The sequence below is a fragment of the Rhipicephalus microplus genome, chromosome X, assembly GCF_043290135.1.
Source record: "Rhipicephalus microplus isolate Deutch F79 chromosome X, USDA_Rmic, whole genome shotgun sequence".
Taxonomy (NCBI): Eukaryota; Metazoa; Arthropoda; class Arachnida; order Ixodida; family Ixodidae; genus Rhipicephalus; species Rhipicephalus microplus.
The window spans coordinates 266,794,237-266,804,561 of NC_134710.1; the positions used below are offsets into that span (position 1 = coordinate 266,794,237).

The 10,325-nt window shown below is 47.6% G+C and overlaps 1 protein-coding gene across 5 annotated transcripts in view; it reads right to left on the minus strand.

The window, feature by feature from the left end:
• Positions 1–8,761, minus strand: part of LOC119162225 (extracellular matrix organizing protein FRAS1) — a 158,321-nt gene extending 149,560 nt beyond the window's left edge. For all 5 annotated transcript variants that reach the window (XM_075879063.1, XM_075879062.1, XM_075879064.1 and 2 more), the window contains exon 1: positions 8,621–8,761. Coding sequence is in view for 2 of the 5 variants with exons in the window: in XM_075879062.1 (XP_075735177.1) it covers positions 8,621–8,714 (94 nt within the window). In the remaining 3 variants the exon portion in view is untranslated. The remainder of the gene's footprint in view (positions 1–8,620) is intronic.
• Positions 8,762–10,325: the final 1,564 nt, after the last annotated feature.

The window sequence follows — 10,325 nt, forward strand, 5'->3', positions numbered from 1 at the left end:
CTGACGTAATGGCGTCGCGTACCGGCGCGGGTACTGAGAGCAGCAGTAGAGTGTCGCACCTGCGTCTGACGTCATGTGTAGGACAGGCGGAGAAGCTTTCTGTCATGGGACTGGAGGGCTCCGAGAAACCTTCGAGCTGTTGCTCCACTTCAGCTCGGTGTGCGAAAGTGGGCGCGTTGGTGAAGGGCAATGCAGCACAGTCACGATGATTCTCTGCGGCTGTTTCATTGGAGCAATGCCCTTCACGAGGTCCGACTTCGGTAGCGGCCTCTGGCCGCAGTGAACTTGCTTTGGGTATCGACAAAGTGTCTAACTGATCGAGTGGTAAACTGCGGCGCACAGCTGCAGCCTCGAGGTGGAAAGCCTCTGGAGCTTCCTCCTCGATACCGGCCAGGTTGGACGGTGTGGTGGCGTAGAGGTGGTAAGGAGTACGGCCAAAAGCAGCTATGAGCTTGCAGCTCCAGTCCGCCCAGCACAGCTGCTTCACGCCTTCATACCGGTGCCACGCCGCGGCACCTTCCCGAAGGTGGTCTATGTACAAGCACCATTACTTAGGCTCAGTTCAAGCCTCACGCACTGCTAGTGCGTTCACGGTTGCCACCCAGCTGTTGGCGTTGTTCTGGAACCCGTGGAATTCCGGTAGTTTGCAGACGGCCAGTGATGATGGGGTGGCAGGTGGTAACACAGAGATCACCGACGCGAAGCAGGGGAGCTGGTGTGAGAGCTCGATGAGAGAATATCAAAGCTCCCTGCGTTGCTCCGGTGGTCTTGCCTCAAGGTCGTGCGAGGCAGCTACATCCAACACGACGTTAGTGGCACGCAATTCTGGCAACACTGTAGGAGCTCGCTCGGCGATTGACGCTGTCAGTTCGTTAGTCTCGACGCGGAGTAGCGCTATGGCGTGCCGCAGGTCCGCGGCGCTGTCGTGTCTGAAGACCGAAGAGTCAGTGATCGCGGTCTTCGAATAAATAGCGGTTGCAGAACTCACGCTGGTGAGGTTGACGAGCAGAGAAGCTTGGACGGCGTTCCATGGCAGCTCGTATGTTCAAAGAGTACAGCAACGGGAATGTAGGCCGTGGGAAGCGTGAGCGGCATTCCCAAAGGATAGGAGCCGGTGCGGATCTCTGCTGTGAAACGGTGGCAGGGTGTCAATAAGGTCAAGCCCTACAACCCCAGGGGAGGCCTGGATGCCGTCCACTGGTGGTCTGAAGTGACGGTTGGGACCCCATTGCCAAGGAAGCGTGAACGGCGTTCCTCGATGGAGAAGCCCGCAATGCCGATGAACCACGAAGACACATACCAGTGGCTTCCCGAAGAGGATTGACTTGTCGAACAGTGCCATAGTATTGAAGAGAAAAGAGACAACACCCCGATCCTGGGCCAGCTGTTCTTATTCGGACTTCGTTCTTCCCTTCCTTTCTCTGGTTAGTCTTGGTCATGACAGTATGTAAATATATATATATATATATATATATATATATATATATATATATATATATATATATCGAAGTGTGTTTAGTTCTGCAAAAAAATAGAGAGAAGAGAAGGGAAGGGCGAGTCCTGACGTCATGCCATTCTTGACTAAGTCTACGTACCGAACCCTCCAGCAAATTTTGAGCGTAAAGAGAGAGAGAGTGAACGAAATGTGCAGTAACCAGAACTCTTCAACAAACCTGACAAGTTTGAAGCTGCGCTTCAACGTGTTGAGGTGTTTGAAGAGCGTTGCAGGTAATGCGTACTGGCCATCCTGGTGCATCAGGAGGGCGGCCGTATTAAACCTAATTCAATGGCTAACGTGATTAGAGTAAATGCACGGCCTCCGAGACGTGCGTCCAAAAGCGGATCTCTGGGGGCACCATTTCTTACGGTGAAACATATTCCGTCTTTTTCATTTGTGTCAACAGTTGGGGAAGCTGCGTGGCGTCAAAATGAGGTGCGGAAAAAAGACCGGGAAAAGGAGGCGCTGTTCGCCGACCGATCAGTGGATACCGAAGTGGACATGTTCATTAAGTGGGCACCGCGAGAATAGCTTTCCAGCTTAAACTAGGAAACAGCCACTGCGGCGCTACTTCTCGCACAAAAACAAACAATTTCTTTGCACTCCTTTCGAGTTTAACGAAGAAATGTATGATTAACACTCACCAAATGCAAGCAATGAGCTGTTTCATTGGGTATTCGAGACCGCATACATTTTCTTTTTTTGTGACCTTTTCTTGCTGTAACGTTTTTGTTTTTGTTTTTCTATTCAAGACTTGCGTGAATGAGTGATTCTCAAGAGAGAGAAAGGAAGAGAAAAGTGAGCCCCGTTACTGTCTGCTTCAGTGAGCGACACCTCCACAGTAGCTCACAAAGGATGGGGGTGAGGAGGGATAAAAAGGGTAGGAGTAAAGGTGTAGAAAAGAGGAAGAAGAAGCGACAACAAACTGAGGGGATAGGAGAGATAGGAAAGATGGAAGCACGGTCACTGGAGTCCGAGGACGGGGCACACTTGCGAGAGCTCTTGTCGGCGTCAGTAGATGGCGTAGAGCAAGTCCAGTCGGTCAGAGCTACACTGTCGTCGAAGGTCGTCGGCGTCAGGAGGTGACGTAGGGCGAGCCCAGTCGGCCAGAGCTACGCTGACGCCGGAGATCGCAAGCGCGAGGAGAGCACACGCGCACAACCGGTCGGCACGGAATCCAGCAAGCCGTCGACTGACTGTTGCGTGAATCTCCGGTGTTACCTACGAAAGACGATGTATTTCCTGCTCTCCTGGGGAATTCAGTTTCGGTTTGGCCAAGACCTGGGCTTTCGATTTCGGTTATTATTATACAGTTATAGTATACTAGGCTTATCGGGATACCAGGCGTACCGTGATAACGGGATAGAAGTTCGCACACGCAGATACGTACGGTACCCATCCCACTTTAACGTTACCTTGTTAGCGTAGGTGTACGTATTGTACGTAAAACATGGTGCTCTCGGACGCCCACTTCGAAGTGATTTTGGCGTAGTTGTTAACAGGTTGACTTCGCAGCAAATGACTGTTTAAAATGACTTCACTTGCCTTCAATTAGCTTTGACAACTGAGTATTATGGATAATTTAGCGTAGTTTTGTTAGACAGCTTCCCATTTCCAACGTGTCTAGGCATAACTACAAGACTGAGGTAAACAAATCAGCAACATATATGTTCTGGCGTTTGGTGCGTGGTTCATATTTATTTACTTTTATCATTACTAAAATAAACACGTAACAGTGCTTGGCGCGGTGACACAGGCTGGCATTCTCATTTTCTTTTTTCTTTTCACTGGTATTACTTTTCGAACCTCCTATATGTGGTGCCATCATCCTAGCGGGGGCACGTATACTTCGTTAGCGCTATCCCGCTAAACTATGAGGTGCGGTCGGCAACAAACGTTGACTGCATGGTAACGTCATGCCCTTATTTTCCGCTATTGCGCTAACAGTAAACTATAAATGTTTATTATCTCAAACTACAAGCACTTTTCGCGATAATATATATATATATATATATATATATATATATATATATATATATATATCCGTAGCTTTAGAGAGAGATAAAGATGCAAGGAAAGGCAGGGAGGTTAACCAGACGCACATCCGGTTTGCTACCCTGCAAACCAGATGTGCTTTAAATATCCACAATAATAGCGTCGTCCGAATATCTATTTACCAGCCGAGCGTAAGGAATATCCTTGTTTCACATATAATAATAATAATAATAATAATAATAATAATATATTAACTTCGTGACTGACGTCACCAAGCGCTCAATAATGGCCAATCTAACACGAGCTCGCGTGGCAGCACGTGCTCGCGACTGCAGTTTGAGCTCCGCTGACAGCTCTTCGCATGGTTCAGATCGAACAATCACAGAAGTCCTGGCATTCGCGTTCAAAAAAGCCAAAAACACGAGTGCACTTCATCCTAAACTCCGTCTTCGGGAAACCGGCTTCTCATGAAGAACAACACGAGCCACCTTCGACCCGCCGTCGAACAACATGTGCGATGACCAGTACGCGGAGATCATCATTACTCCGGGCGAAAACGACGTCACTCGATTCGGCATCATTCAACTTCGATCGCCCTGCACTCTTTACGAAGCTGGCCTCTTCCTGTCACTAATCGAGCATCCGAAGGACTTTTCGGCCGAGCCTCTTCTGCTCATGAAAACCGACGCAAAGATTTGTGCGAAGGTGAGTAGTCCTAATACTGTCGCATATTTATTATCTCTGCACTACTGAAACAGGCACTTAATACGCCTGAATAAAACGACGGCTATAGCATCCTCGTCCCTCTGCTGGGACCTCCCTGCACAACGTAAACGGGGGTGCCTTCCGGTTTCTCCGCGAACGTACCGCAGCTCCGCCTGCCTCGTAACGGTGCGTTTTTTTTTTTGCTGGGACCTCCCGGCATGTCTTAGAAAGTACGCTTCTTCCTGTTCTCACTCCTCGCATCAATGTGCTTCTACTGGGACCTCCCGGTACACCTTACCAAAGAGGTTTCTTCTGGTTCTCCCTCCTCGAATCGATATTCTTCTACTGGGACCTCCCGGCATACCTTACGAAGGAGGTTTCTTCCTTTTCTCATTCCTCGCATCGATGCTCTTCTACTGCGACCTCCCGGCACACCTTACGAAGGAGGTTTGTTCCGGTTCTCAGTCCTCGCATCGATATTCTTCTACTGGGACCTCCCGGCACACCTTACGAAGGAGGTTTCTTCCGGTTCTCATTTCTCGCATGAATGTTCTTTTACTGGGACCTCCCGGCACACCTTACGAAGAAGGTTTCTTCCGGTTCTCATTCCTCGCATCGATGTTCTTCTACTGGGATTTCCCGGCACACCTTACGAAGGAAGTTTCTTCAGGTTCTCATTCCTCGCATCGATGTTCTTCTAGTGGGACCTCCCGGCACACCTTACGAAGGAGGTTTCTTTCGGTTCTCATTCCTCGCCTCGATATCCTTCTACTGGGATCTCCCGGCACACCTTACGAAGGAGGTTTCTTCCGGTTCTCACTCCTTGCATCAATATTCTTCTACTGGGACCTCCCCACACACCTTACGAAGGACTTTTCTTCCGGTTCTCATTCCTCGCATCGATGTTAATCTACTGGGAATTATCGGCACACCTTACGAAGGAGGTTTCTTCCGGTTCTCATTCCTCGCATCGATGTTCTTTTACTGGGACCTCCCGGCACACCTTACGAAGGAGGCTTCTTCCAGTTCTCACTCCCCACATCGATGTTCCTTTATTGGGACCTCCCCGCACAACTTACGAAAGAGGTTTCTTCCGGTTCTCACTCCTCACATCGAAGTTCTTCTACTGGGTCCTCCTGGCAGACCTTACGAAGGGGGTTTCTTCCCGTTCTCACTCCTCACATCGATGTTCTTCTACTGGGACCTCCTGGCAGACCTTACGAAGGAGGTCTCTTCCAGTTGTCACTCCTCACATCGATGTTCTTCTACTGGGACCTCCCGGCACACTTTACGAAAGAGGTTTCTTCCGGTTCTCATTCCTCACATCGATGTTCTTCCACTGGGACCTCCCGGCAAACCTTACGAAAGAGATTTCTTCCGGTTCTCATTCCACGCATCGATGTTCTTCTACTGGGACCTCCCGGCACACCTTACGAAGGAGGTTTCTTCCGGTTCTCAATCCTCGCATCGATGTTCTTCTACTGGGACTTCTCGGCACGCCTTACGAAGGTGGTTTTTTCCGGTTCTCATTCCTCGAATCGACGTTTTTCTACTGGGTCCTGCCGGCAGACCTTACGAAGGAGGTTTCTTCCGGTTCTCACTCCTCACATCGATGTTCTTCTACTGGGACCTCCCGGCAACCCTTAGGAAGGAGGTTTCTTTTGGTTCTCACTCCTCGCTTCGATATCCTTCTACTGGGACCTCCCGGCACACCTTACGAAGGAGGTTTTTTTCCGGTTCTCACTCCTCGCATCAACATTCTTCTACTGGGACCTCCCCACACACCTTACAAAAGAGGTTTCTTCCGGTTCTCAATCCTCACATCTATGTTCTTCTACTGGGACCTCCCGGCACGCCTTACGAAAGAGGCTTCTACCGTTTCTTTCGCAAATGAACCACAGATCTTCTGCCAGTACCTTTACCGACGAACCGCAGAAGGACACCAGCCCCGCTTTGGTGTCTTTCTGGCGAGAATACATCGCTTGCACGAGCAAGTCATAAATATCAATGAATCTATGTTTGGTTAAATGCCATCTGACTCGTTCAGTTTTATCTGCAGCACTCGGGTGTAGAATAATGTCGATATGGTTTCTTGCTTTTGGTTTAAACTGGTGCAATTTTTTCTTTTATTGTGATTGAAAAATATCTCTTTCTTAGCTTAATTTTACTGGCATCAATTTTCTCATCAAGGCACGCTCCATTAGGCTATGATGCAGTATAACACAAAGTCAGTCAGGCCTTGAAACACGTACCCTAATCAGTGATACCATGCCAAATGTATATAGACTCCAGAAAAAATGTCTTTTTTTAAAATCTCTATCTTCCTCTGTCTAACATTTCTTATAAAGTAATTATTCGCATGACAAGAGGCGTCTTCCCGTCCTAAAACAATTTTAGCGTCGGCGAAAGAATGCTTCCTTTGAAGCAGACGGCGCATTCACCATCTGCCACACGCCTTCATGACCGTGCTCTACGAAATTATAATGAAGTCAGACCAGAAAGCACAAAAAAACATTCGTGATATGGTAGTTTCGAGTGGTGTATGAGAGGTCGCCTGACCCGTGCGAAGGCGTGACATGAAGATGACATGAAGATGCTCCTCACATTTTATTTCTCTAACCATTTGCCCACCTCGTCCTAAATACAGCGGTCAAGAGTCGTCCTTTTCGCTAATAAAGGTCACATTCAATCATACAAGCGAACCAAAGCAATGAAAAGCTGCGCGATGTCAACGCACGAGCACGCACTACTCCAGATGGTCAGGCGTTCCGTTCTATAGCTGACTTTAGCGTTTTACCTCTGGCTACAAAACAACCATCGGCAAAACTTTTTTTTTGCACAGTCTTGGCTACCTTTAGAACTTGATATTGGGGAGTTGTTTCCCAAATTTGTAAAACTTGTTACTGCTGGCACAATGCTAAGAACATGAAAAAGAACGGAGGAAGAAGACAGAGGAGTGTCCAACTACCAATCTTTGATGTCGGCAAAGGTTAAAAATCAGGAAAACTTCCACGCGTGCACTGCGGCATGAAACAGTGAAGTCAACATGACAACACGTAAGCTGTACATTAAGATAGGATAATTTAGATTAATACAGCACAATTGATATGTGAAAGAGTACAATCTATGTGGGAAACGGTCAACTCAGACTCGTCATTTCGTTTTTGCCACGCTCTGCGAGACATGTGGCGTTATAGAGCTCGGCTATATGAACCTTTCCAACACTCACTCCTTCGAGCAAATTTGACGCTGTCTACGATAATCTTAATCATTGTATGATTGTTGAAAACGGCGCAAGCAAGCTTAAATAACTATTCAAGTTGCCTATACCAAGACAATTTTGTGTTGCTAGAGGCCGCTGCAACCACAATGCTTCTGCGGGCTAAATACGAAGGGGTAGACACGGTATGCACTGCATGCGGGAAGAGTAGGAAACTGCAAACACTTGATAATGTTCTGTAAAGGGCTTCACCCTATAGTTCAGGATGATTGCGCAGAGTTTTTCAAAGCACTGGGGTTTAGAGGCAGAGAGGGCAAAATAGACTTTAGGTGGGTAGAATTAACTAGAAGGAGGTTATCTGATTGGTGGCTAAAGTCAAGGCACGAGTGAAAATTAAACCATTCACTGCAAAGTACCAGTCCTATACTTCACAATTTAAAGGGGAAAAAAGATAAATCTAGTTGTTGGTTCACCAAGCATTACGGCTAGGTGGCGTTAGCCGCCACCCGATCTTAAGGGTACAGCCACATCCATCCATCCATCCATCCATCCATCCATCCATCCATCCATCCATCCATCCATCCATCCATCCATCCATCCATCCATCCATCCATCCATCCATCCATCCATCCATCCATCCACTGGTCCCATTCGAAGCCCGGAAAAGATTGTTCTGGGCTTCAGCACATAACGTATGATGCAGGAGTGTAGTGCCAGAAATTTTATTGAAAGAGGGGGGCAAGGGTTCAACTGTATTTTAACTACATTCGTGTGTGCGTTTGTACGTGCGCACATTCCCGTAACAAAAGGGGGGGGAGCATAGGGGCACGGCCGCCAACTCCCGTGAAGTGTGGAGGGAAGGGATTGTTTTACCCAATACAAATAATAAAAATGGGCGTTTTTCAAAACTTTCAACAAGTCTCTCCCCCTCCCAAAAAAAAAGTAAGTCCTGACTATGGGCCTGCGTGTGCTTGTAAATAAAAACGCAAGAATGATTGAAACACTTCAGAGGAGGGGGGGGGGTTAACCCCTTTTTTAATACCCCCCTTGGCTACACCTGTGGTCTGAAGACACAAACATTGGTCTGCTCAGTTTATTTTGCGTTGCAGACTGTCCATGCAGCCCATAAACTGCCGCTTCGGATCGAATGAAGTTGAAGCACCCTCTACATCTTATGAAAGCAATAGTATAAACTAACTTACGGGAACAGTGGCCACAGTTTGACGACAGAAGTAGCCACCAAAACAGCATGGATGAACCGCGCTGCACAAAAGCAGCTGTATACTGTGATGTCATCACCCCTCCAGGAGAAAGACGATAGCTCTCAACCCAGTGCAGTCGAGGCTCCTGCGTCGCAAGCGTAAAGAAATATAACATCAATAATGTGTCACTGTAGGTGGTGACAGGCCTCCAGAGGGGCCCTCTCCGAAGTTATGTACTTCTCACCGTTCGAAGGCCATAAGACAGCGTACTATAGACTTAGGGTAATACGTAAGCAGCTTCGCGTCAGAAAGCAATATACCATTGAGCACACATCTCTGAGCGAGGTACGCTCTGCAGCTGTCGAATACCACAGTGGACGCCAAAGCCCGAAACGTATAACATGGATCTTAATAAGGTTGTCGTTGGTAAATACATCGCCTCTCAGCCCAATATGAGACTAGAAAACGAGACTCGGATGGAGGTTAGCAGGTTAGAGAACCAACCAGCTCTACCACGTGCACTATGACGATGGCATGATGTTCCGCTAACCAGCTGCCGCTGGAAATGACTGTAAAAAAATGAAGCTACATGGCTGACCGCATAGTCAGTGGCCTCCTACAAATCTGCGTACTGGCATTCCCCGCGCGAATACATTCTCTTGCTATTTCCATTACGTGTTATACCTAGTCTTTTGACAGCCGATTAATGCATGGATAAAAATAAACTGAAGGGAGAGGGGGGTACGCGCAAGTAATTGCGCCAAGTGGCACTTAGAAGTCACCTTTTGTCTTTTGTGAAATATGGTTAACATCTCGTTGTCCGCTTTGGTGGAACAGTAATTATAGTGATTGGCTGCTGACGCGAAAGTTGCAGGCTCCGTCCAGGCCGCGGCGGTAACATTTAAATGGAGGCGAAATGATAGAGGCCCGTCTACTGCGTGACGTCAGTGCACGTTAAACACCAGATGGTCAAAACTTCCAGAGCGCTCCACTGAGGCGTCGCTCATGATCATATTGTTGACTTGGGACGTAAAACCCCAGGTAATATTAACATGTTGATCCGTAAATTATTTCCTTTTTTTGCATTACAATTTTTTTATACGAAACGTCTTCATCAATAATTGAAAAAAACTTTGTCCACTTCATGATCCGCTCACAGAGCGCTTATTTAGTTGCGAATTGTGGTGTTAAAAGAATTACCAATGCGCGGATCCATGGATTTTTTTTATCCATGAACCATGGACCATGATCTCCGAAATGACCAAAAATCATTGTCAGGATATACTTTTAAAATTATGAGTTGTTGATAAGTCGAATACGTTCAATTGATTCGCATATGAATTCCTCAATAGCACTGCATATATTCTCTTTCGAGTGTACGTCCCAGCACAAAAGCATCAAATGACACCGATAGAGATTGATTGATTGATTTGTGGGGTTTAACGTCCCAAACCCACCATATGATTTTGAGAGACGCCGTAGTGGAGGGCTCTGGAAATTTCGACCACCTAGGGTTCTTTAACGTGCACCCAAATCTGAGCACACGGGCCTACAACATTTCCGCCTCAATCGGAAATGCAGCCGCCACCGCCGGGATTTGAACCCGCGACCTGCGGGTCAGCAGCCGAGTACCTTAGCCACTAGACCACCGCGGCGGGGCGACATCAATAGAGAAGTAACTGGCAAACGAAGATGAAAACTGGCC